Consider the following 27,712-nt stretch of genomic DNA (forward strand, 5'->3'; position numbering starts at 1 on the left):
CAAGTGCGCATGCGTCAATTATTCACAGTGCGCTCCAAGCCTCGCCAAGGCCTCTGATTGGCAGCTGAGAATGAATGGAAAGCCACGCCCATTTCCCCCTCCAGGCAGCAGACCGGCATTTCTAGGTTGCTATTGTAATCTCATCACGTGACCGGCCGCGGAGGCCAACGCCTCCCAATAATCCAGGAGCATGTCAACCAATCCAATGAAATCCTGCATTAAGTTAGCACTAGTGTATGTGAAGGCCATGCTGGTGCTCGTAGTGCCTACAACGTTCAGCGTTCCCTATGTGTGTTTTACACAATACCTTATAAATCATTTATAACCTCAGCTCCCATTCACGACATGTCTACACAGTGTAAAATGTTACCGAGACAATTATAAATGCATTGGGGTCATGTTCTACTGCACAATGCAAAAGTGGCACTTGCCCTTTTCAAAAATGGTCGCCTCCACTGTGCAGTCTCCAAGGCAACCATCTCCCGGCTCCAGCCCGGTGCCCATTCTTCTCTACAGAGAGGCAGCGCGCAGCGGCGTGGTGATGTCACGGCCGAGAAGTATATAAAGCGGAGGGGGAGGGGAGAACGGGATAGTTGGGTAGAGAGGTGGCGGCAGAGCAGCTGGAATCGGTAACCGCAGGAGGCGCGGAGACCGGTCCTCAGGTAGTGACCGGGGGCAGGTAATAGTTGGGTAGCCCCACCAGGGGGAGCCCTAAGTGTACCAGGGTAGAGTGGGGGAGGCTGCTGGGCAGGCATTGAATGAAGTGGGCGGGGCGTGGGAGGCGCAGAGGGGACAAAGGGGCCCGATAGCAGCGAGGGCTCGGAGCTGGAAGTGTTGGGGTACTGGGGCAGTGCCACAGCTGGGTCCTGGCAGGTGTGGAGGCAGCGTATTGGGCGAGAGCCCGGAGGCTGGCAGAGCCGGTCTGTACAGGTACCTTGCGTGGGTGCAGTGGGAGGGTGGGGGATGGTGGCTGGGGCAAATAGGGTACAGGGAGAGGATGGTGCCTGGGTACATTGGGGTACGTGGGGAGCCTTTTGAACTGGGTATATTGGGGTATAAAGGGTTGGTGGTGGCTGGGGTATATAAGGTACAGGGAGGATGGTGGAGGTGATATATGGGGGTACTTGGAGGGATAGTGTTTGGATTGGTGGAGGTGGTATTTGGAGGTACAAGGGGGTGATCGGGGCTGGATATATGAGGTGGTATAAGGAGGTACAGAGGTGGCTGGGATATGTGTGTGTGTATGTATATGTGTGTGTGTATGTATATGTGTGTGTGTATGTATATGTGTGTGTGTATATATGTATGTATATGTATGTATATATGTATGTATGTGTGTATATATATATATATATATATATATATATATATATATGTATATATATATGTATATATATATATATATATATATATATATTAGTGTTTTGGTGGAGGTGATATATGGGGTGCAGGAAGAGATGGTGACTGCGGGTGGGAGAATGGAAGCTGGGGTATATGAGGATACAGGGGATGGAGACTAGCTAGAGTTTGAGGTTACTGGGGAGGATAGTGTCTGTTTCATGGGTGTACAATGGGAGAATGTTGGTTGGAGTGACAGTATAGGGAGGTATATGGTTAGAATGAAGTATATGTGTGGATTGGGTGTATCGGAGGTTATGAGTATGTATTGTGTGTACAGGGGTAGGATGGGAAATGTGGGTTATATGAGGCTATTACAGTGAAAGTGTGGGCTACAAGGTGTAGATTGTAAGGGGAGAATGTAGTACATGGGTACAGTGAGAAAAGAGTAGTGCAGGTGAATGAGGCTACAGTAAGAATAAAGCACTTCTATATGATATGTTGGTACAGTTATAAGGTGTTTGAATACAGAGTGCTACTGGTCACAGTAGGAATATAAATAAAGGCACTTCTATAAGCTGTTTATTGGGGATGTCAGCAGGTGTATAGTGCACGTATCTGCATGCCTGCTCCTGTGCTATGTTCCCTTGGCACAAGTATGAACCATTCTTGTGAGCACAGACTGGTTTGATTGTGTTTTGTCTGTGGGATCAAGGTGGTGCATGTGTCTGGCAAGCTGGTGGGCACAGGTTGTTGTGTCCTCTGCCTGTCTAATACTGTATGTGTGTACAGTGGTGTTTAATGTGCCCAGGTTGTATGATGTGATCAGACAGCTGTTGCTGCTTTAGATGTGAGTGACATGTTCATTTTTAATGTACAATGTATTTTATGTGATATAAGTAAAATATAAATTGTATGCATTGACAGTATTTAAGGATACAATTCTCTTAACGTTCGGTATTGGAGTAAAATACTCTGCATTTGCTAGTTTGTCATTACGTTCTGTAGAAAATGGTCACAAGCTGCTTTGCCTCATGCTAATTGTCTACGCAAGGGCACTACTTATTTCTGTGCATTGGCACATTATGGCTGATGTAACCTGCTGTGCAACAAAAAAATGGCTAAGTGACATGCATCTTGGGCAACTTTGGGCCTACAGCCCCAAAACTGAGCATGTACAGCTCTGACTGAGTTCTGTCAGTAGGATGTCTTGTCAGCTGATACTTTTCAGGACGTCTAAAGGTGGCCATAGACTAGTGACTTCTCTGAAGAGAGATGTCACCTGCAATATCCCATGCTAACCATATCCTGTGATTTTGCATACAATACATTGGATGAAATCTCAGCTAAGCCTGGCGATGCAACATCTCCATTTTGCAGGCCATGTGATCTTCAGACTCCGATGCGATAGTCACAGGACCGCGCATTGGACCTGATGTAAACATGCGATTTTGACACTACATTTGTTTTCTCCCCGAAATCCTATGAAAAGAGCCCTAGTGTATGGGCACCTTAAGTGTTGGCCAAGCAGTAGTGTTGCAGAATGAGGCAGTACTGCAGTTTCTTGCACCAATGTGTAGGTTTAAATATTGCACGCTCTGTCTCTCATAACATGCAAAATTGTATCACAAGCTGGGGTCTGAAGTTGTTGCATTCTGAATTGATTCAGTCTCCTAATGGAATAGGAAGGCCTGCTTGTTTCATGCATCATGTCCGCCACAGTTTGAAGTAACTGCAGGTCATCACAAGCATCAAAGTCCCATCCATTGATACTGAAAACTGTTCAGCTGCCTATTATCTTCACCTGATGAAATCCCACATCAGCAGGTCCTAGCTTATACCCTGTCAGACATTGGAGGCCCTCGTCAGTCTCACCTGTGCTGCCTTTGTTTATATACAGTATAGTCGGATATAGCCTCCCAACCACTGGGGAATCCAAAGAATCGGCGTGATTCTGCACACGTTGCAAATAACTATATATATATATATATATATATATATATATATATATATATATATATATATATATATATATATATATATATATATATATATATATATATATATATATATATATCTACAAAGGAGGCTGCTATTCCCATATAGATGATATGGGTTGTGATTTTTAGATGTCTAAACCAATGTGATATTAGTTTGACCACTGCTATGGTGCCTGGATGGACAGCTGGTGTGGTTACCGAATTGCAGGATATTGTACGCTTACCGGTCATATACAACAACATCTGGGTAATACAGCTACTTGGCAGTGGGCAGCAGAGGCTGTTGGGAATGATGTTTTGGTGCACTCTACAGTAAAGACGAGTTCTCAGCCATAGTTTGGAAAGTACAGATCACCAGTCATGTATAGGCTGCCGCTGTTCCATTCAAATTCTTAGCAATGCTTATGGTTAGAACTGACCTGTATATAAATTGCTCATCATGCCGCCTTTAGTACATCCAAGACTAAGCAGCTATCTAATTGCAGTGTACAGTTAGCGTTGGCAATGTTTAAGTCCCTCTCCCTCCTTTAGCTGGTCATACAGAATCCAGATGGCAGGTTCTTGATCTTTGTTCCTTAAGAGCACAGTGGCCACTACTACCAGTTCATGGGCCATAGACCATTATTACTCATGATTGTTGATATCTGCCCAAGAGAGGTAATTTTATTTGGTTGTCAGTCCAAAGAGGTGTAGTGTGTTAGCCGGTGCCCGCTTTGTACATGTCTACCATCAAGTTGTAACCTTCACCTGTAACCCCTGGTGCTGACCTCTGGATGTTGTTGTTGGCAAAGATTAAGGGGCTCATTTATTAAAGAGTGGTCAAACTCATCGTGGGTGAAGAAACTCATTGCATATGATGGTGCTCCATCCAACTGTCAGTTTTCAAACACGTGACAGGAGCTGGTTATCATGCACACTAACTGACATGTGTATGAAAAATGGCAGTTGGCAGCTGATTGTCCGGAACACCATTTGTCATGCACAAGTTTTATTCACAATGAGTTTTAGCACTCGTTGATAAATGGGCCTCTATGTATGATTGATTGAAGCAGATTCCAGTGCGCTTTACAATAGTATGATGCACTTTATGCCGCAGTGATGTCACTGGTTCATAGTGAATTGATGTGATGTTCATTTAATACAGCGGTCTCCAAGGTTTACGGATGACCCGTGCATGTTTCCAAATATATCTGTGGGTTGCAGAGGTTTGCCACAGATCTACCTACTTTGGGTTCCATCCAAGAAGCCGTTCGTGTTGGTAGGCTCTTGTTACCTTAACATGTTCTTGGTTAAGTAGCGTCTGAGAAATGATGGTTTTACTTTTGATTAAGTACCGGGGTTCCGAAGGCAGAATGTTTGTGGTCAGGGGTCCTAGATGGGAGTGCGGGTGCCCAGCGGGGTATACCGGAAAGTGTTTAGCAGTCAGGGTGATGTAGATGTTAAATGTCTGAGCCCTCCCTTGTGTGCAGAACTGCTGTTCTCCGCTGAGCGTCTGCCAGGGCATCGATAAAAACATCAATAATTAATGCATTTTTGCCTTTGAAGCCGCTCTTATGTCTTTTCTCCCTCATTACCGTTATAATTTTTCTTTTCCATCTGGGAAACGGCAGCTCGTTCCAGAAACGCCCGGTTCTCTCCTGGAGAACAGACTTTGTGTTTTATCTCTCTGCTTAATTCCATTTTTAGTGTGGTGCCTGCCCTGGCCTTATAATTAACACAAGGAAGACATCAAAGGGAAAATATTTCCCCGTTACAAGTGTAGCAAGGCGTTAATCGGCTTCTTCTCTTTTAATCAAATCTCCCGATGCTATTAAAAAGCGGCTTCAGGAAACCACCCCCACTTTGTGCCATAAATACTAGCGAGCCTGGTGAAGAGCAGAAAACAAGCTGTAGATCTGAGCCGCGATAATGCTGTTCCCTCTTTATTCTATGACAGCCGATGTAAATGTTCTATTCCCTGGCTGCCATATCTAGGGCAATGAAGTCATTTATTTTTAATGTATTTCTTCGTATTAAAGAGAAAGTGTTGCCTGGCGGGCAGAGTAACACAAACGGCAACTACCCCTCTGTGCAGCTGAGGTCAGTGTCATGATGTCATAATGAAGAATATTCATGTGCACCATTCATAGTGATCTGATTTGCTTGAACTCTCGCTGCATCTCCAACATGGTAATACTGGCATCTACAGTATGGAGGTATAGAGGCTGCGAATCCCTGGTGGCCAATAGCAGCTGACACCAATCAACAAGAGGATATATGGAGGTGTTGCCTGTAGCAATCTATAAGAGACTAGCTATCCTTTTAGATAAAATATTTGAATAATGGCTAGAACGTGATTGGATACAGAGTAACACCTGTCCTAGGGTGCTAAATCCCGGTGTTATGGGGCCTACACACTGACTGTATCCAATCACGTTCTAGCCATCATTCCGTGATCTAGTCAGTGTGTAGGCCCCATAACACCGGGATTTAGCACCCTAGGACAGGTGTTACTCTGTATCCAATCACGTTCTAGCCATCATTCCGTGATCTAGAGTAACACCTGTCCTAGGGTGCTAAATCCCGGTGTTATGGGGCCTACACACTGACTAGATCACTTAGAAAACGACTCCAATCGCTCCATGCGATACACAGCCCCACACTTGACTATCGCCTGACAAGGTTTATACTGCATGCAGTATAAATCCAGTCCAATCGCCAGTGGTCTCACTGGAGAACACTGGCCCTGCCGGATCGCTCAGCACATGTCGCTAACACATCGCTGTATGAGTTCATCCTCTTACAGCCCAAGTGCAGTGGGGATTTGCTGATGGATGTGTAAATACAGGTTTTTAGGGGCACCTGCTACTTATAAGTGTGCACTGATCAGTGGTGAGCCAATTGTATGCATAGATGGTGGGCATACTGCAAGATGTATACTGGCAAGCATAAACATCCTGTGCACACTGTGCTGGGACACATACACACAATGGCCCTTATTCTGGTTCACTCGAAAAAGGCAAATTCCCTCTGAAATGGACAAAACCATGTGCACTGCAGGGGGGCAGATGTAACATGTGCAGATAGAATTAGATTTGGGTGGGTTATTTTGTTTCCGTGCAGGGAAAATACTGACTGCTTTTATTTATACCCTAAAATATAGACCTCACTTTGAAGTAAAACCCCACCCAAATCTAACTCTCTCTGCAAAAGTAACATCTACCCCCCCCCCCCCTTGCAGTGCACTTGGTTTTGTCCATTTGAGAAGGAATTTGCCTTTGCGAGTGAACCAGAATAAGGGCCAATGTCCGTGTAGCTCTTCACCCTGGATGGGCATGTATATTTATTGCTGTGGAGCCATTTCCTGGCACGTGTGTGGACGAGCCCTGTATTACAGTACACCTCTGTCATTTTATAACACTAGTCTGGGTGAGCGGTTTCTAATAGGGAAGTTGCTGGCCTGATGCTGTGGTTATGTGGTGTCTTGTTGGTTGGAAGTGGTCGGAGAGCTCACCGCACTGGCTTCTGCAGGAACTTGCTGATTTCTAATGGGTTACTTATAGCCAGCCTTAAGCAGAAGTCGGTATCACATGTAAAGAAGGGAGAAAGAAGAGAGCTTAATGAGTTTGGCAGTGGTGCTGTTGCTCCTCATGGCATCAATGTGAGTACAGGAACATGCATGTCTGATGTGTGCTCCTCTTCTAACACTCGGGCAGACTTACTAAGCTCAGTGAAGTGGTAAAGTGGCCGGTACTTTTATCATGGGCCAATCGGCTTTTGACTGTCAAGTTATAGGCTGGGTTTGAAAAATGACGTGATAATGTAGTCAATCAGCTCCTGTCACCGATTTTAATAAATCTACCCAACAATGTGATGTCTGCTGAAGAATAAAGGTAGATTACAGCTAGTTGGGTATTTTCTCTCGTATCAATATGAATGCCTGCGTAATGGTGTTTTACTTATGTAACTATGTCTTCTGTTCCACACAGATAGACATTGATTGAAGAGCCTCCTGGAAGCAATGTCCACTCCAGATCCGCCTATGGGGGGAACCCCTCGGCCTGTCCCTTCCCCAGGGCCAGGCCCTTCTCCTGGTGCTATGTTGGGGCCTAGTCCTGGACCATCCCCGGGATCAGCGCACAGCATGATGGGACCGAGTCCTGGGCCACCAATCACATCTCAAGGACCTGCTGGATATCCACCTGAAAGCATGCACCAGATGCACAAGGTCAGTCCCTGGCTTCCCAATGTGGTGGGGCCGTGATCAAGTGTCGCTCCTACATCACCCAGGGATCTCTGCAATCCTGAGACATCTCAGGAGGAGAAGTGGCCCATGGCAACCAATCAGCACTGAAGTAACATGTATAATTTGCATAATAGAAAATTATACACTGCTGTTGATTGGTTGCCATGAACCACTTCTCCACAGTCTCCTTCCTTATCACTGCCCAAGTCTGTAATCTACTGGAGACGTTGCCTCTAGGAAGCGAGTCCCACATGATAAATGCTCCCATTATGATATGAAGCTGCAGCTTTCTCCTCTGTAAATGGTCGCTTGGCTCTGGTGTCTTCTCTGTGACTGGATAGCTTGGCTGTAGTATTTGCATATGTATGGGTTCCTAAGCAGCCTCTGTGCTTTGATTCCTCCTCTCAGCCCATGGATTCCATGCATGAAAAAACGATGCCAGAAGACCCACGTTACAACCAGATGAAAGGAATGGGCATGAGGCCAGGTGGTCACTCTGGAATGGGACCTCCACCAAGTCCGATGGACCAACACTCTCAAGGTACACAAATTACCCTGTCAAATACAGGAGTCTGCCAGCAATGTATTGGTCTGACCCCTTACTCATAATTTACACCAAGTATATTTGCAAGTAACTACGAGAATGCAGAGGAAATCCAAACACTGCAATGGGGATGATCATATGGGGAGACCCTAATGCTATGGCCCTGCTGGTCGGTATTTGGACGGTGATGGCCCGCTCTCTGTCTTTAGATCTTCCCTAGACAGTGGGCTGCTTGGGCAGAGTTGAGGTATACAGAGTCGTTCTCCTAGGTAAAGGTTCAGAACAGTAATGGTGTGTTTGTATTCTCAGGTTATCCTTCACCTCTGGGAAGCTCAGAACATGTACCAAGCCCTGTGCCCTCTAACGGACCCCCTTCAGGACCTCCGTTGCCCTCTGGGTCGGGAGGGGTCAACATGGAGAACGCCGACCCTCAGCAGCAGCAGCCAAGCCGCAGCCCAACTCCCTTTAACCAGAATCAGCTGCACCAGCTGCGGGCACAGATAATGGCTTACAAGATGTTGGCCAGGGGTCAGCCGTTACCTGATCACTTGCAGATGGCTGTACAAGGCAAGAGGCCCATGCCAGGCATGCAGCAACAGATGCCAACTCTACCTCCACCTGCGGCTTCCGGCACTGGCCCTGTACCCGCCCCAGGGCCAGTGCCACCCAGCTATAACAGACCTCATGGTGAGAATGCACAGATATCCATGGTGGCTTATTGTAATGAACTCTGGATAATGTCAAACACGAGGACAGTCAGGATTTTATTGTGTTCTCAATACTCATGGCTCCCATAATCCTCTCCTCTAGTTATATATAATATCCTGACCCTATACCACATAATGAAACCTGCTTTATTGCCCCCTCACTGTACTATGTATCTGAAAAATAAATACCTCATTCATAATTTAGGAATGGCCGGGCCTGCCATGCCACCCCCAGGGCCGTCAGGAGTTCCTCCTGGAATGCCAGGCCATCCTCCTGGAGCACCCCCCAAACCCTGGCCAGAAGGTAAGCCTTTTCCTACATGTTACTGGACTGTTGTGGAACTACATGTCCCAGCATGCCCTGCCACAGATTTAATATAATGGATTGCTTAAACTTTGGCAGGGCATGCTGGGACATGTAGTTCCACAACAGCTGGATGGCCATGAGTTTAACACACTGTAGTATAAGAAGGCGCTGACCAAACTAGACCGTATAAAACATAATTTGACAGGATGTAAAAACCATTCTGCCCATCTAGTCTGAACCTTTTTTAACCATATTGTTACCTTTTAAACCCTATTTGATTCCTATTTACTTCTACAGATGTCCTTATGCCTATCCCAAGCATGTTTAAATTGTTCTGCTGTCTTAGCCTCTACCACCTCTGATGGGAGGCTATTCCACTTATCCACTACCCTTTCTGTGAAGTAATTTTTCCTCAGATTTCCCCTGAACCTCCCTCCAGGGTCAGTGCATGTTCTCATGTTCTAATACTTTGCTTCATATGCTCCATGTAGGTAGAGGGAGGTAACCGTTCAGGGCGTCATGGACGGTGTAATGGTTAGCATTACTGACTCAGTCATGGGTGGAGTTTGTATATTCTCCCCCTACTTGCGTGGGTTTCCTCCAGCTACTCAGGTTTCCACCCACAATCCAAAATTATACTGGTAGGTTAACTGGCTGCAAAAAAATAAATGAACCCTAGAATGAATGGGTACATGTGGCAGGGACTATAGATTTGTAAGCTCCACTGGTACAGGGACTGATGTAAATGTACATTCTCTTGTAAAGCGCTGCGGAATATGTGTGCTCTATATAAATACCTGATAAATAAACCATTATTGTGTGTTTTTGCTGTAGGTCCCATGGCCAATGCTGCTGCTCCAGCCGCAGCACCTCAGAAGCTGATTCCTCCACAGCCAACTGGTCGCCCTTCACCTGCTCCTCCTTCCGTGCCACCTGCTGCTTCTCCTGTCATGCCACCCCAGACACAGTCACCTGGTCAACCAGCCCAGCCCCCTCCTATGGTACAATATCATTCCAAAGCCAACCGTATCACGCCTATCCAGAAACCCAGAGGCCTGGACCCAGTGGAAGTGCTGCAGGAACGGGAGTATCGGTGAGACCCTTTCTGCTGGCTTTATTGGTGCCCCATGAAATGCTAGTCAGTGTTTTATTTTTGAACATGGTGACTGTCCTCTGTCGGTTGTGACCCTCTGAGTCTTTATTTTCACTGCAAGGCATCAGAAATCTATAACTGCAGGACATGGTCTTAGAAAAAAACTGGAATAGGATTGTTTAAAACTTGTATAGTCATTTCATCGGACTGTTCATATTAGTAGTATATTTACGTTTTCTTACAGACTCCAAGCACGCATTTCGCACAGGATCCAGGAACTGGAGAACCTCCCAGGATCCTTAGCTGGCGACCTTAGGACCAAAGCTACTATAGAGTTAAAAGCTTTGAGGCTTTTAAACTTTCAGAGACAGGTGGGTACTAGAACTTTAATTTAGATTAAAGAAGGGCCTTTGGATTCTTCCGCCGATGGTCATTCCATGTTTTTACTGTTCCAGCTCCGACAGGAAGTGGTGGTCTGTATGAGGAGGGACACTGCCTTGGAAACTGCTCTGAACTCCAAGGCTTACAAACGCAGCAAGCGTCAGTCCTTGCGTGAGGCGCGGATAACTGAGAAGCTGGAGAAGCAGCAGAAGATTGAGCAGGAGCGCAAGAGGCGGCAGAAGCACCAGGTGAGGCTGGAAATGTCCTGGGAAACTTCTGAGTGTTAAGTAGAAGATGGTTCCTCTCCTTCTGCTTACAGAGAGCTTCTCCGTGGCTGCATTTCCTGATTTCTCTTCTGGCCCTTACGCATTTCTTTACTTTCTACGCAGGAGTATCTGAACAGCATTCTACAGCATGCCAAGGATTTCAAGGAGTTCCACCGCTCTGTAACAGGGAAGATCCAGAAGTTGACTAAGGCTGTCGCCACGTACCATGCCAACACAGAGCGGGAGCAGAAGAAGGAGAATGAAAGGATTGAGAAGGAGAGAATGCGTAGGCTTATGGTAAGTTCTGGTGTAACCTTATCTCTGCTAATTGCTCGTTCAACAGTGGTAGCTTGTGTGCCAGGAGAATCCTTTCGGATTCTACTGAAGAGTATCTAGATTGCAAAAGAGACATTTGTAAGTGGCTTTCCAGTACTCTACACACCACATGCACAAACAGCAACCCCTTGTATGCTCACCAAAATGTTAATTCATTCTAAAACAATGTCTGCCAGTGCCGAGACTTGATTGCTACGGAGCTGCAGGTACCAGACACTACCTCAGCCCAACGTAGACTGGACAGAAGGGACAACGAAGGTCCTACTTTGGGAGTGGTGGCAGTAGGCCTTGGTTACAGGGTCAGACATTTTCAGCACTCTGGTCAGCGTATACCCTGCAATGGTGCTATGCCATGACAGTGGCTTGCTGAAATCGCATACGTCCCACCGCTTGTCCTCTGTAACTTGGTTCTTAACAGGCAGTGGCCTGTGGCTACAATCCAATGTCCGAAACCGGGTCATGAGAAAACGAAACAAGATTTCTGTACTTAAGCATAACAAGCTAACGAACCTCTTTGTAACTTGTTTGCCTAGCTTCATTAGGCTTGTCATGTCAATACAGCATCAAGGGCAAGGTTACTTTTACACATTGCTTTCCTTTCAGGCAGAGGATGAGGAGGGCTACAGGAAGCTGATTGACCAGAAGAAGGACAAACGTTTGGCCTACCTCCTGCAGCAGACGGACGAGTATGTAGCCAACTTGACCGAGCTGGTGAGGCAGCACAAAGCGGCGCAGGTACTGAAAGAGAAGAAGAGAAGGAAAAAGAAAAAGGTAAGATGACCGGGTGGCTTGTGTTGGCAGAAGTTGAAATATGGGCAGAAACCTTTCATTTAGAGTTGTTTGTAATTTCTGTTCAATTGTCTATTTCAGATGCTGGAAACCACAGAAGGTCAGCCGCCAACACTTGGCCCAGATGGAGAGGTAAGACTGAGAAGCCTTTACTGGCTAGCGGCCCACAGGGGATGCGGTCACCAGGTCAATAGGTCGACCACTATTGATGGACATGGTCAAAAAGCTGACACAAGCAATATGTTTACATGTAAAGAGTCAACGTGAGGGTTTTTTTTTTTTTTTTTTTTTTATACTTTACAATTCAAGGATTTAGATCAGGGAAACATTTAGAGACCCAATGTGCAGTTTGTGCCTTCAGCCGCAAGATGGCGTTGGCTGTCTGACACGCACTATGGGGTCGCTGATAATCAGAGAAAATGATGATTTTCTAGAGGCTTTGGTCTGTGATATAAAACTCTTTTCCTTTTTCAGCCTCTGGATGAGACGAGCCAGATGAGTGACTTACCCGTAAAAGTCATCCACGTGGAGAGCGGGAAAATCTTAATCGGTGTAGATGCTCCGAAAGCTGGGCAGTTGGAAACCTGGCTGGAGATGAATCCGGGGTATGTTCGGTGTGAGGGAGGGGAGAATATGGTAACCCCGTTTTTCCAACATGGAATGTCAAACTGGAACTTTGTTTTCTAACTGTACGATCGGTTGGCTCTCCCAAAATACTATGGTCATTATCTATCTGCTTCATTAACAGATCGCTTCTTCATGCGCCTTTTAACATGTTTGACTATAGCTGGCTTTACTGAAACCATACCAGGTTTTAACTGATATCTGTGCTTGAGCTTAAATCCTACTTCCCTACCTGACCCTCTCCATGAGGGAGAAAATGCTGTTCCTGAACTTCCCTGGTAATGTAGGATTGCCATCGCCTGTGGTGAAACACCTTTCTTATCCATTACCTAGCTCCCCACAGGTGATGACAATCCTACATTACCAGGGAAGCCCAGGAACAGAGCATTTTCTCCCTGAAGGAGGGGGTAAGTATGGCTTAAATGATTGAAAGTTTATTAGACCTACGGTGTCTTGGTTGACATGGTCAAAATGTCGATATACGTGTTTTACAATTTGTGTCGGTCGAGGCATACTCTGTATAGGTTTACTGCGCCCGCCATGTTTTGCAGCTAGGCATACCTGTTCTCTCTCTATGCCCACTGGCATGGTAAATTTTGAACAAGTCACTTTAAAAAAAGGAAAATATCACGAAAAACTTATATCGACTTTTAGACCATTTTGATTTAACGCATGTTGTCATTTTTCATGTGTCGACCTAATTAGTACCTACGTTACGGTTATTTTAGGTTAGGCAGTCCTAAAGTCACCTGTGTGAAAAGTGGAGTTTCCATTTCAGGGTCCATGGGTCCCACAGGGGACATCGGGGTTGTAGGCGGATCCAGGGGGTCCGAGGCACCAATCAGCGAAGCTTGATAAAGATTTTCCAGGATGCCTAGGTGTTTCTGGCTTTCCAGCCCATTTTCATGGTCCCTACATGGTGATTGACCCCATCCTTCTAATCCTAAACTTGTACTTCTGAGACTCTAGTACACGCGCTGGCCGTATTAGGAAATTGCACTATTCTGGAATCTGGTCCGTAGTCGGGTGGGAGACTGTGTAGCTGCAGCGCTGACCTGTCATAACTCCAGATGTTTGCATGGATTTGTGACTCTGCTTCTCATCCTATGTAGATATGAAGTCGCGCCCAGATCAGACAGTGAGGAGAGCGGATCAGAGGAAGAAGAGGAGGTGAGAGCATTAAATGGCAAAGATCCTATATGCACAGCAAACGGCTTTATTATTCCTCTGTTGCTGTTTAATGGTGTGACCTTACCTGAGGCGCAAGATGTGTGTCCAGCCATACTAGATCTTACTTTTTCTGGATGTTTAGCATCTAACCCCAGGCATCCATAAAGCTGTGTCCTTTGCCTTACCTTCCTCCCAGGAGGAGCCAGAGGAACAGTCTGTGCCTTCTGTCCCCACCCTTCCGGTAGTAGTGGAGGAGAAGAAAATTCCTGATCCAGACAGTGATGAATTTCCAGAGGTGTACGCTCGGGAGATTATAGAGTGAGTATTTCTGGGGAACGCTGTTAATAGGGCTTCTCTGCCATTGGGGAAACTGTCTTCTGCCGTCTATTCCCAATGACTGCTGGGGTACGGTGTGTGTGTGATGGTTGGTGAATGTGGCAGTTTCTCTTCCCAGGAGCGCCAGGCAAGACGTGGATGATGAATACAGCATATCACAGGCTGAAGCAGGACTGCGCTCTTACTATGCCGTTGCACACGCCGTAACCGAGAAAGTAGAAACGCAATCCACTCTGCTGGTGAATGGTATCCTTAAGCAGTACCAGGTGAGGAAATCAGGGGGCAAGTACTTGACTAGAACATATTACCATTGCCACAAGGTGATAGTCATTCCAAAGTTACTGGCTACAAAGAAATGGCTCTGCGTAGCCTGTGCAGTGGCGGTTCTGTAGATATATGTATGAGGCGCGCAGTATGCCTGGTGCATCACATTGAACACTACAACTTTATTGTTCTCAGATCAAGGGCTTGGAGTGGCTGGTTTCTTTGTACAATAATAACCTGAATGGGATCCTCGCTGATGAAATGGGTCTGGGGAAGACTATTCAGACCATTGCTCTGATTACATACCTCATGGAACACAAGCGCATCAATGGGCCCTTCCTCATCATAGTGCCACTGTCGTAAGTGAAGCTTCCTACTGTCTACGTTCTGTGAGTTGTACTTGAGGTAGGGAACATCCCTGTTCTCACTAAGTAGCCCCCTCATCCCGTCCGAGCACCGACTGTCGGGATCCTGACTGTCGGGATCCTGACTGTCGGGATCCTGACTGTCGGGATCCCCACTGTTGGCCCATCATTCGGCACCCGATTGGTTAGGGCGACCCATTTCTACATTACCTACTGCTTCTGCTCTTATCAACTTTCTGCTTCAATATGTAACAAAAGTTAGCATTAGGGATGCCAATCCTGGGATTAAATTCATCAATGTACTGACTAACTAACACCCCGCAGTTTCACTTACCCACAAACTGTGTGTGGCGGGTGGGAGCTGGGTGGTGCGGCGGGAGGGAGATGGGTGGCAGCGTGACCTTTTCACATGTCGTGCTGCAGCACCACACCTTCGGTGTCAGGAGCAGCCGGGCAGGGCCTGATTGGGTGCTCAGAAGCTGCCCGGCATTAGATTTGCGCAAACTAATCCCATAATTGGAAGCTCAAATCCTGATGTTTTTAGGGCAGAATCACTCCATTTCCGGGATTGGCCACTCTTATTGGCGTATTGTTTAATGCCCCTACCTGTCTTTACTTTGCCAGGACGCTGTCCAACTGGGTGTACGAGTTCGACAAGTGGGGACCATCTGTGGTGAAGGTCTCATACAAGGTAATACCGCAAAATTAAGTATTTTCAGTATTTACACGTTTTATTTAAGTCAAAGCTCAAATGTAGAAAAATTAACCACAAACCGCTTGCATTTCTATCTTTACCAGGGTTCCCCTGCTGCTCGCCGCGCTTTTGTTCCACAGCTGCGTAGTGGAAAATTTAATGTCCTCCTCACTACGTATGAATACATCATCAAGGACAAGCACATTCTGGCCAAGGTAACGATGGCTTCATGTTCATATCCTCATCGTTTTGATGCGGCGATGTAGCAAGCCTTGGAGGGTGCTGAAGTTGTCTAAATCAACCCAATATGCTTCTGACTGACATTTCAAATACTGTGCAAGATAAATGTCAGAGGCTAGTTGGTTACTTTGGACAATTTCTCCTCGTTCTCAATCTCCAAGGGTTTGCTACAGCTTCCCTCCTTGATGACCTTTTTTTTTTTTTCCTTCTCCAGCTCCGTTGGAAATACATGATTGTAGATGAAGGTCACCGCATGAAGAACCATCACTGCAAGCTGACGCAGGTTCTCAACACTCACTACATCGCCCCACGCCGCCTGCTGCTCACAGGGACGCCGCTGCAGAACAAGCTTCCGGAGCTGTGGGCCCTTCTGAACTTCCTGCTCCCAACCATCTTTAAGAGCTGCAGCACCTTTGAGCAGTGGTTCAATGCTCCGTTTGCTATGACTGGAGAGAAGGTAGGGGTCTGACCATCTATAGCAGTGGTTCCTACACTTGGTCCTCAAGTGCCTCCAACAGTGCATGTTTTCCAGGTCTCCTCACAGAATCACGAATGAAATAATTAGCTCCAGCTGTGAATCTTCTAAAATGTGTCCATGAGTAATGAGTGCACCTGACGGGTGACCTGGTAAACATGGACCAAAATTGGGAACCACTGATCTATAGGAGCCACTAGTCTCTGAAGGACAGTTATGGAGGTTTTTAAATTCCTATTACCCCCTCCCCCTTCTGGGATCAAACTAGGGTCTTGTCCCAGTTCTGATAGGTAGAGTGCTCAGCTGAACATTGCGGTGAAAACTATATCCCTGTTTAAAGTCAGTCAGTGTACATGTGCCAGAGACCTCACAATGCCAGATTTGGCTTTGTTTTTGTGTAGGCCGATTTTTCACCCGATTCCAACAGATCGGGATGAGACATCATCCCATCGGGTCCGGTGCCAACGGAGGTCTGACCTGCTGCCAATCCGACCTTCGACTCTGTCCCCCTCCCGCTGGCGGGCAATTGGGGTCGTATGCGATACATCACATGTGAGAGGACTACATGCGATGTATTGCATGGGATCCTGCCGCCTGTGAACGTCCCCGGTGGCTCCATGGGGATCGAATGGCCATACACTGCTGCAAGACATCGCAGTAGTGTATGGCCACTTTTAAAGTTATTTAAGTAATTTACAAAATGAACCAACATTATATTGGGGTAAAGCATTTCCTAGCGTCGTAGTTAGGTTACTGATGACTACTTTAGATTTGCAGAGAGGCTGCGACGTTCAGATGCTCGCACTGGGGTTCTGGTTGTCTGAAACTTATACACATGGCCTGCTCACTATATGGCCACCATTTTTTGGGCCCAGAATAGTCCCTATTTCTTGGTAAGAGGGTGAATATTTCTTGTCTCAATTATGAATTAGCAACTCCTCGATGGCTGTGCTTGCCATGATGACATTTGTTTTTGACCGTGCTTAACACAGCTGTGTATAACCCGATACCAATATAGTCTTGGCAGACTCCTCTGCACCGGTACAGAGGCCAAGAGCTCATTGTAACCTGTGTTATAAACCAGCTGCCCCACGCCAGTTATCCAGCTCCACTCTATGCATTACTGGTCTACATTATTTAGGGCTGGTATTTTCTGACCCATTTTTGATAACTCATTGTCCTTGCAGACTTTTTTTTTTTTTAATATGTTAGATTAAATCAGGTAATTTCTTATATTTTCCAACTAGCTTGCTGTCGGCATGCGCTGGTGTTTGCAGGATAGCTCTTGTGGGCACAGTGTAGATTGTCAATATTGTCTTCCAGGTGGATTTAAATGAGGAAGAAACCATTCTAATTATTCGCCGTCTACACAAAGTGCTCCGCCCCTTCCTGCTGAGGAGGCTTAAGAAGGAAGTAGAAGCTCAGTTACCAGAGAAGGTAACTCCTTTTTTTTCTACTTGGTGGTAGTTGTGTATTAATTGGAGGTAACCGAACCACTAAACCTGCCTGCTTCAGAGCATAATATAATGTATTTCTGATTTTAGGTGGAATATGTTATCAAGTGTGATATGTCTGCACTGCAAAGGGTCCTGTACAGGCACATGCAGGCCAAGGGCGTCCTCCTCACAGACGGTTCAGAGAAGGACAAAAAGGTAAGCAGATCCTGCTATTCCAACCTCTCCCTGCTGTTCCTCCTTCGTTGCCGATGAGTTCTGATGATAATGGGATATATGACTGTTCCTCCCACAGGGTAAAGGCGGTACAAAGACGCTCATGAACACCATTATGCAGCTAAGGAAAATCTGCAACCACCCGTACATGTTCCAGCACATAGAGGTGAGCTGACGTCCCTGCTTGTGGGTGTTCCGGGGATGAGCAGATGTACGGTTTACCAAATAGAAAAGGAGATCCATGGGCCTCTAACTTGCGTTATTAAAGTACAACTCTCAAATTTGTGTCGGTACCAACCATAAAATGCCACGTAGCTGTGCCACCAATTTCTTCAAGGTAGGGATAAAACATGTACACCACACACACACCTTATTTTCAGAGTTCAGCCTCTCCGCTTATTGTGTGTGCGGCATTAGAGACTTGGAGGCTTATCCGTTCTGAGGCTTTAAAGTGGATATGGCTGTCTCTTCAGTTACTGTGATCTAATGCGAGTTGTGCACCACTGATCAGTTCCTGGCAAATTGATTGGTTCATAGATGTAAGCTAATGCCCTTGCAGATGAGATCCCATAGGCAGCGGATTTGTTACTATAGACTAATGCTGCTGCTATCTGGAAATAGACTGGCTCAGAGGTGGCTAAAGGTATCTGATCCACTGGCTCCAGTTGCAACATCTGCATTTTTGGCGCTTATCCCGGTTACATCCCCAAATCTATCCCCGACTCAATCACTGCCCAACAAGTCATTGCATGCGACATTGCTTAGGTACCTTGATTCATACGCAGTGTGACTTGGACTCGTGCGCATATTGATGATTAACACTCCAAAACTATCTGCATGGCATAGATCTCTGAATCAGGCCCAGTGTCACCACTCCTAAGCCACCTTGTGGGTGCTTTTTTTTTTTTTTTTTTTTTCAACATGCTTAAATGAAATGTTTGTGTGTGGTTCTGTAAAAGATCCTTACCATGACTTATTTGTACAGGAATCCTTCTCCGAGCACCTGGGATTCACGGGAGGCATTGTACAGGGGTGAGTATCTGCCCACCCTTCCATTGACCATAAATGGTGGGCGTCCTCCATGCAGTGCTTTATGTGCTGAGGATGCCATGGTTCTGTGCTGATCCTAGTCTCTCATAGGCAGGACCTCTACCGGGCCTCTGGAAAGTTTGAGCTTCTGGACAGGATCCTCCCCAAGTTGCGAGCCACCAACCACAAAGTCCTGCTCTTCTGTCAGATGACCACACTCATGACTATCATGGAGGATTATTTCGCTTATCGTGGCTTTAAATACCTCAGATTAGATGGTACGTAGACATCAGAGATTAACAAATACTAGTTGGGTGTCACATTAGGCTTGGATGATGGTGCTGCCAATTAGCCGATATTTATGCACCACATTCTCTAATGAGCTTCAGAATGTTGACCAAGAGCACATCCCTTCTGTCAAGCCTGGAGTAGCGGCTCATTTATTTCTCCGTATTGATCTTTTCCCAGGAACTACAAAAGCAGAAGACCGTGGGATGTTACTGAAGACTTTTAATGAGCCATCATCTGAATACTTCATCTTCTTGCTCAGCACTCGTGCTGGAGGCTTGGGTCTTAATCTGCAGTCTGCAGACACTGTTATCATATTCGATAGTGACTGGAACCCACATCAGGTATAGAAAGAGGGCGTTTCCTTTTGCTGGGAGTTTCCTAAAATGCTTCCAATTGTTGGTCATGCTAACATGCCAACTCATTCTCTAGGACAACACTCATTTATTTATTACCAGTTTCTTATATAGCGCATACATATTCCGCTTCGCTTTACAGAGGATATTTGAACATTCACATCAGTCCCTGGCCCAGTGGAGCTTACAATCTATATTCCCTACCACATGTACATGCACACAGACATTCTAGGGTTAATTTTGTTGGAAGCCAATTAACCTACCAATATATTTTTGGATTGTGGGAGGAAACCGGAGTACCCGGAGGAAACCCACGCAAGTACGGGGAGAATATGCAAACGCCGCACAGTTAGAGCCATGGTGGGAATGGAACCCATGACCTCAGCGCTGTGAGGCAGTAATGCTAACCATTACACCATCCATACGCAACCTTTCTCAAAACGCCCTAGCAGTCTCGGTTTTAAGGATATCTATACTTGATCTCAGATGGCTGAATCAAAATGACCGATGTCCACATGTGCTCAGCCACAGATATCCTTCAATCCTGGACAGTTAGGGTGGTATTCAATTGTTTTTCACCAGCATTTCAGCTTGCCATCCCCGGGGGGGTGAACTGAAATGCCCGAATGGGTGGCTAAACCTGACCATAATGAGCACAATAAGCACAAAAAATATATAGATCAATTGAATGTCACCCGACGATGTCCCGTTACTTTAGAAGGGAGATTTGGCGCAATATAACAATTGAATATCACCCTTAGCGTCATATGGACAGTGTTTAAAAAGGAACTAAGGGCCAAACTGAGTTGTGCACAATAACTATTAAATACATAATGGAGCAATTTTATTTAAAATACATTTTAATGTGTAGAAGTTGCATTTGGACCCTTTTGTGGAAGGTAGCGGAAGAGCAGCAACTAAGACGTTTTGATGTGATCCTGGACATAGATGCAATATCTTCTATGGCCATGCTGCATGACAATCGTTACGAAGTACTTCTGTAACTGACTGATCTGCATCTGATGCTGCAGCTTTGTACATAATTCCTCTATGCAAATCCAGCAGGTGCGGCATTTTGCATATTTCACACTTTTGCAGTGGTGAATGCATTTGTGCACATTTCTGAAACAGGTCCCAAGGCCGTGTTATACCCACATACTGTATATTACAAGATTGTAATGAGCGGGTGATGGTTCAACACTGCAAAATGGCTGCTGGCGACAGGCTGGAAAGTCTTTGCTATGGCAGCAAAAATGGTCACCAATGTTAATTGTTGGGTTTTCGTTTGTGCAGGATTTGCAGGCTCAGGACCGCGCTCATCGTATCGGACAGCAGAACGAGGTGCGCGTCCTGCGTCTGTGCACCGTGAACAGCGTGGAGGAGAAAATCCTGGCCGCAGCAAAGTACAAGCTGAACGTAGACCAAAAGGTCATCCAGGCTGGGATGTTTGATCAGAAGTCTTCCAGCCACGAGAGGAAAGCGTTCCTACAAGCCATCCTGGAGCACGAGGAGCAAGATGAGGTGCGGAGCGTTTCACGGCTAACTGCAGCATTCATCAACTCTTGTGTGGGAGAATTTACTTGTCCCGGGGCAAGGATGTAACTTGTCTTTACTATATCTGTAGAACATGACATCCAGCCTTAACGATCCCACATTCGCCCCCCAGGAGGAAGATGAGGTTCCGGATGACGAAACTGTAAATCAGATGATTGCAAGGCATGAGGAGGAGTTTGATTTGTTCATGGTAAATTGCATTGCTGCATTTGTTCTCCACATGCATGCAAAGCCTAGTCTAAAACTTTCTATTTATCTGTTCAAGATGATTGATAGTAATAGCGATGTGCAGGTTCGGATTTACTTGGATGTCAAAGTTGGTTCTTGTAGGCTATCGGCTTCACATGTTTTGGATCAAAAACATGTGACCAGCAGATCAGGTAAATCCAAAGCTGCACATCTCTAGATCCAAGTCCAGTGTGGTGTCAATGTGTGATGATAAAATGGTAGACCAGCGCGCCTTTCAGCTCTAATGGTGCATACAAGCCTAACGTTTACTGCGGTTGCCAACCCTTGCATATGGGGGGAGGGGGGTGTAGGCCGATCTGTAGCATGGCCATTCCGCTCCCATGTATGTACAGTGGATGGAGGAGATCGCGAACAACCCATGGGAGCGCGCATTGGCAGATGCTGGGTGCATACACACTGGGTGATCAAATAAACGATCTCACTCAGAAGGGCTAAGATGAGCAATATTGCTCATTATCACCCAGTGTGTACTGGGCTTAAGACTCTTATATGCCTTTAGCGGCAGTATAGTGCGCAGCTATTAGAGATACTTCAATAGAATACGTCTGGGTGAAACCGTGAGATGGGCCCTGTTTACATCCTGTCAGACAAGAGAGATTTGATTCATGAGGAAAACTGACAGTGATTTGATCCTGTACTTTGCAAGTGTAGGAGTCTGTTGCCATGCAGTGCTGAATTGGAGGTTGGGTAAGTAAGTTTAATTTATATAGCGCACTTTCTCCAACAGGACTCAAGGCGCGTTACAGACCTTAAAAAAATAATGCACATAATACAGAGGATGTAGGTAGTACAATAACGGGCAATGCACATAATAAGTGGGTGCCAGATGACTGACCACCAGTCATTACACATATGTTGGAATCCTGACTGCTAGAACCCCAACAGATTCTGGGGTTCTCCCATAGAGGGAGAATAGAATAGGTGGCGAGCCCACTGTCTGAGTCCCGGCAGTCGGGATTCCCACGTCGGCCTAAAGACTGTCAGAATCCCGACTGTCGGTGTGTTATACCACACCCGAAAAGGTACCAGGAGCAGCAGCCATTTTAGGTGTAGGATTACCCTGGGTGGAATAGATTACCCCTAGAAGAAATTACACAAAATGGGTGATTTCAATGTAGACTCTGGTCCATGTATCTTACATCCCATCCACAAGTGCACCAGATGAGGCAGCCATGGTGGGCGCACTACGAAGGTTACGCTGTAGGAGGCAAGCCATACAAAGACCCAATGCCGATATTGTGTAGTAGTGTGATATACCCTGCACAAAAACATCCACGTGACCCACATCCTGCCTGCAGAGAAACCATCTGTGTGCACTTCATAAGTCCGCACCGTTGGGGTGTGCAACCTGCCAGCGCTGACCTATGTATACATTACAGGATTATCCCATGGCAGGGTAGATGTATGCTGCAGGGAGGGGGAGATAGAAAAGATATAAACACACCTTTGCAGGGGACTGACTAAAGGAAAATATTTAAAAATAATTTCCATAGTCCTAGTCTCATGAGAGCAGTACAGGTGGTTATGAGAAAGTGGGGAGCACATTTAAGTGTTGCTACATAGGCTAGCAGTGGTGCTTCCCCTCACATATCCATGCTCACCATGAGGGGGTAGTCCTGGTGTTCTCAGCCACAGGGGTGGTTTGCCCGGTCCAGGTGTCCTCATGGCAAAGGTGAGTTGAGGCCACATAATGTTCCTGAGTTTTGTAGTTAATAATGCAGTCCTTCAGAAGTAATGTTGGTCGAGTGTTTGCCTTCTGGTTTTCTTTAATACCAATATAATTCTGCTATTAATTTAAAGCCGACCCTTTATAACTAGACCCTTCATATACTAGATCCCTAGTGTCCTGATCTAGGAATTGTAGATATAGTTGACCGGATCATGTGGTTGTGAGAGGACATTCCTTTGTGGTCAAGCTGGAGCCCTCCAGCCTGGAATAGAAATATGAGCAGAAGCTGGATCACCCTTGCTAGGAAAGGGGAGACTATATTAGCAGGGTAATACCTTCCTCAGTAGAAAAGCGAATTTGTAGGATTTTGTTTCAATGTCCCATAGGCTGCATCAGATGGTGTAACCTTCTCTGCTGCTACAGTTACAGACATCCGATGTGCTGCACTTACAACCTTACTGCTTCCGATCCACCTGTTGAGTGGTGGCTGTGTTTCTTTTAGTTACCAGAATATATCCAACGCAGTGGTACCTAGATCTGGTCATTTTTCGGTGGCTGCGGTGAGGTTCAGGACGACTGTTGTAGAAATCAGTTGGCGAACCAAGATGGGATAGGTTATTTAGGAATCTTGGAGGGGAGTTGAGGAGTTTTGGGTCAATATTACATTTATGTTGTACAGTGGGGTGAAAATATTTGTAGGAATAATGGAATGGTAAAATGGTGTGTTAATGGAGCAAGAGGCCAGGAATCTTGGAGGGGAGTTGAGGAGTTTTGGGTCAATATTACATTTATGTTGTACAGTGGGGTGAAAATATTTGTAGGAATAATGGAATGGTAAAATGGTGTGTTAATGGAGCAAGAGGCCAGGAAACCTATCTCCTCTACCCTTTGTTAGAGTACACTCTCCATGGCCACAAGATGGCGAATGATTGTAGCTGTAGCAGTTGGTTGTTGCTGGTTTTCAGATGTGAAATACTAATTTCCCTACATTTTGTAAGTTCGTAAGGCAGTCTCAGTCAGGATGCACTGCAGTTTGCGAGGTGGTGTTTCATACCCTACCATCCACTAGGGCTTGGCGGGAGAATAGAATAGTGTGCCCAAAGCATGGCTCCCCATGCGAGGGTACACGGATACAGTGTCCGTGTTGACTTATGTCGACATTCGGCACATAAAACTTAAAAAACTCACGTCTACCTTCCGACCCGGTCAACATTAGGCTTGTCGAGCTTCATACAGTCAACCCATACCAGTCGGTACATACCAAAGGGTCCTTTAAACTGCCACTTTTGGGGGTAATTCCTCCCAGAGTGGTGACCGTAGGGAGGCAGTTACCTCTCAATAATGTCTTATTTCCCAGCGAATGGATCTTGACAGACGGAGAGAAGAAGCTCGCAATCCCAAGCGCAAACCTCGACTGATGGAAGAGGATGAGCTGCCATCGTGGATCATTAAAGATGATGCTGAAGTGGAGCGTTTGACCTGTGAGGAAGAGGAGGAGAAGATGTTTGGACGTGGCTCCCGCAACCGCAAGGAAGTGGACTACAGTGACTCGCTCACAGAGAAACAGTGGTTGAAGGTGTGAACTGGGCCACTCTCATTTAAGGGACTATGAGAACATGCTGGATTTTCAGCTCAAACCTGCCCTGTGTGGTCTTCACATAAATACAAAAACTTATTTGTCTGCAGGCCATCGAGGAGGGCACGCTGGAAGAGATTGAGGAAGAGGTACGTCACAAGAAGACCACCCGCAAGAGGAAACGAGATGTAGATCCGGGTTTGTGTACTCCAACCACAAGCACACGGAACAGGGAGAGGGAGGATGATGGCAAGAAGAAGAAAAGAGGACGACCTCCAGCAGAAAAACTCTCCCCCAACCCTCCGAATCTTACCAAGAAAATGAAGAAAATTGTAGATGCAGTCATCAAATATAAGGACAAGTAAGAGCTTCAGCACCTTCTCATGGATCATTTAAAGGTCCCCCAGAATAGGTAGGGCATTAAACATCTGCTCCTCCTCTTTAGTGGCAGTGGACGCCAGCTGAGTGAGGTTTTCATCCAACTTCCTTCCCGTAAAGAACTTCCAGAGTATTACGAATTGATCCGCAAACCAGTGGACTTCAGGAAGATCAAGGTAAGACTGAGCATCGTCCGCAGCATCTATGTTGGGGGGGATGCTAACAGGTTGGTGAATCTGATCGGGCTTTGTCTCTCTCTAGGAGAGGATCCGGAATCACAAGTATCGCAGTCTGAATGACCTAGAGAAAGACGTCATGCTGCTTTGCCAGAACGCTCAGACCTTCAATCTGGAGGGGTCTTTGGTGAGTGACTTATAACTGACCCCAGGACATCCATTTAGGGTGTCGTCTAATCCATGGCCTTTCCTTCCCAATTTTGTCCTACCAGTTGTGTTTGGAAAGACTTTACTGATGCCGCTCAATGCTTAAGGCTTTAGGCCAAGCATGTCCAAATTATGGCCCTCCCAATTGTTGTGAAAATATAAATCCCAGCATACATTGCCAATGTTTTAGGATTCCCTAATGGTAAAACTATGGCAAGGCATGATGGGACTTGTAGTTTCACAACAGCTGGAGGGCCATAGTTTGGACATGCCTGCCTGATCCGGTCTGGCCAACCGGTTGCTCTCCAGCTCTTGTAAAACTACACAACCCAGCATGCCCTGTATGAGTTTTAGCATACCCTATTAGCAAAATGATGGCAGGGCATGCTGGAACTTGTAGATTCACAACTAGGGATGGCCATTGACCATCGATTTTAAACCATCGATGGTTCATGGCCGATGACGACTACTTTTGCCATCGATGGGGAGAACCAGATGGTTTCCCTCCATCGATGGAATAGCAAAACTATGTTTTGTTTGTTTGTTTCCCAAAGTGCCGGGACACGGAGCATAGCCCCGCCCCACGTTTTGATTGGCCCACAGGCCAATCAATCAAACACAATGAATGACCATCGATATGCAGTTAAGCACTATCAATGGCAACAATGTCCATCCCTATTGACAACAGCTGAAGAGCTACAGGTGGGCCGAGGCCTGTTCTAGATTGTTGCTGTTGAATAGACTATTGGTAGACTAACACAGTGGTTTATTTAATATGTGGTTTTCCAGATCTACGAAGACTCCATTGTGTTACAGTCGGTCTTTACCAGTGTTAGGCAGAAGATTGAGAAGGAGGAGGAGAGTGAGGGAGATGAAACCGAGGAAGAAGAAGAATTGGAAGAGGAGTGCTCGGAATCTGAGTGTGAGTCTTAAAATGAGATTGATTGATTTGAGGTGCAAGACCCTATTATTCCAGGATCTAGCGGTGCAGCTACTATGCCTGGGATCCTGTGCTAGCTGGGAGTTCATTTGCATACATGCACAGATACGTTGTTCGTTCTCCTGTTCAGCCAATCAAAGATGGAGAACATGTCACTCTGAGCAAGTGTAAGTTTATATAATGCAGGTCTTTCACAGGCCTCTTGCCAATCATCCTTCATCCTCCCTTGCAGCCCGTTCAGTCAAGGTGAAAATTAAACTGGGTCGGAAGGAGAAGATGCAGGATCGCATGAAGGGGCGCAGGCGCACCAGCCGAGGGTGCAGGGCCAAGCCGGTGGTCAGCGATGATGACAGTGAAGAGGACCAGGAGGAGGTGAGTTCACCTAGCCTCATACTGGCACACACAGTGATGGTGGTGGTAGTGCTGTGGTCTATGGCTGTGTTCTTGCACCTTGCCTAGTTTCTCCCAGTGACTGGATTCCCCAGTGTATGGCTGCATAGATCATCTGTAGCACACAGCACACCTTTACTAGCAGAAACTTGCACCATGCTGCCACCTGCTGGTTGCTATTAAATTCTAATTGTGTGGTTTGAAAATGCCTTAATTAACCATGAGAGCATTTCATTCTTCACACCACCAGGTAAATATGGCTTAAATCAGTGGTCAGGGAACTCGGTCCTCATTACCCCACGCAGTGCATGTTTTGCAGGTCTCCTCACAGAATCACAAGTGAAATAACTCCACCTGCGGACCTTATACAATGTGTCTGAGTAATTAGTACACCTGTGCACCTGCTGGGTTACCAGCAAAACATGCACTGTGTGGGGTAATGAGGACCAAGTTCCCTGACCACTGGCTTGAATACTAACATATTTTATTTCTATAACAGGAGCGCTCAGGTAGCGGCACTGAAGACGACTGAGATACTTCCTGAACATTCCGATAAATGCCATGTTTCATTCCCCTGCGTGCCACCAGAACGCCTATTCCACCACCTACCCCCAAGACCACAACCCCCCCCTTTTATTTTATTTTCTTTCCGTAGGACGCTAACGGGTAGCCTGAAATGTAGTGTACAGAAGAAATTCTTCCATATTTATATAAATGAGTTCTAGGGACGTTACCGCCTGTAGCATCTTCTAAAAGCATTAACTATCTGGCCGAACCACTAGGCCTCTCAGGATAGGTTCAAAGGATTGACTTTTGATTATATATAAATATTTTTTTTATTATGGCAGCACTGTTTCAGTTACAGTATGGGACTTGCTGTAGTGTCAGCCGTGGATGCATGCAGTTAGCAATCCACTCATTAGTACTGTATTTTACAAAAAAGGTCAAAAAAAGCCGTGTTCCCGCTCTCGCGCTGCACCAGGGCCGGGGCTGGCAGCGATAGCTGTATGTATGTGTCAGTGTCACTGGATTTCAAGCGGTTATAAATTAAAACAAGATGAGATACCTCTCCCGGA

At 46.1% G+C, this 27,712-nt stretch overlaps 1 protein-coding gene across 5 annotated transcripts; it reads left to right on the top strand.

Annotated features, from left to right (window-relative positions):
• Positions 1-523: 523 nt before the first annotated feature.
• SMARCA4 (SWI/SNF related BAF chromatin remodeling complex subunit ATPase 4) lies at positions 524-27,712 on the top strand. Of its 5 annotated transcripts, none has more exons than XM_083185159.1 (34): positions 524-662; positions 7,307-7,545; positions 7,972-8,104; positions 8,417-8,794; positions 9,020-9,118; positions 9,956-10,214; positions 10,459-10,585; positions 10,670-10,843; positions 10,985-11,158; positions 11,801-11,968; positions 12,068-12,118; positions 12,461-12,591; positions 13,723-13,780; positions 13,977-14,098; positions 14,235-14,382; positions 14,576-14,739; positions 15,370-15,436; positions 15,544-15,654; positions 15,894-16,136; positions 17,478-17,591; positions 17,699-17,806; positions 17,904-17,990; positions 18,810-18,856; positions 18,965-19,131; positions 19,322-19,485; positions 20,791-21,018; positions 21,122-21,241; positions 24,327-24,545; positions 24,656-24,906; positions 24,991-25,099; positions 25,185-25,286; positions 26,096-26,228; positions 26,479-26,618; positions 27,136-27,712. In XM_083185159.1, exons 2-34 carry the CDS (start codon positions 7,339-7,341, stop codon positions 27,166-27,168), a joined length of 4,836 nt encoding a protein of 1,611 aa, XP_083041285.1. In that variant the 5' UTR covers positions 524-662; positions 7,307-7,338; the 3' UTR covers positions 27,169-27,712. The 5 variants fall into 5 exon arrangements, with proteins under 5 accessions (XP_083041285.1, XP_083041289.1, XP_083041287.1 ...); XM_083185163.1 differs by having other exon boundaries at positions 21,164-21,241; XM_083185161.1 differs by having other exon boundaries at positions 567-679.

This window comes from Crinia signifera, chromosome 4 (assembly GCF_055691185.1).
Source record: "Crinia signifera chromosome 4, ASM5569118v1, whole genome shotgun sequence".
NCBI classification, from domain to species: domain Eukaryota; kingdom Metazoa; phylum Chordata; class Amphibia; order Anura; family Myobatrachidae; genus Crinia; species Crinia signifera.

Coding starts and splice junctions, on each gene's coding strand:
- SMARCA4 (XM_083185159.1), top strand. CDS start 7,339: ATGTCCACTCCAGATCCGCCTATGGGGGGAACCCCTCGGCCTGTCCCT. Junction 10,586..10,669: donor TTTTAAACTTTCAGAGACAG/GTGGGTACTAGA, acceptor TTACTGTTCCAG/CTCCGACAGGAAGTGGTGGT. Junction 12,592..13,722: donor TGGCTGGAGATGAATCCGGG/GTATGTTCGGTG, acceptor CATCCTATGTAG/ATATGAAGTCGCGCCCAGAT.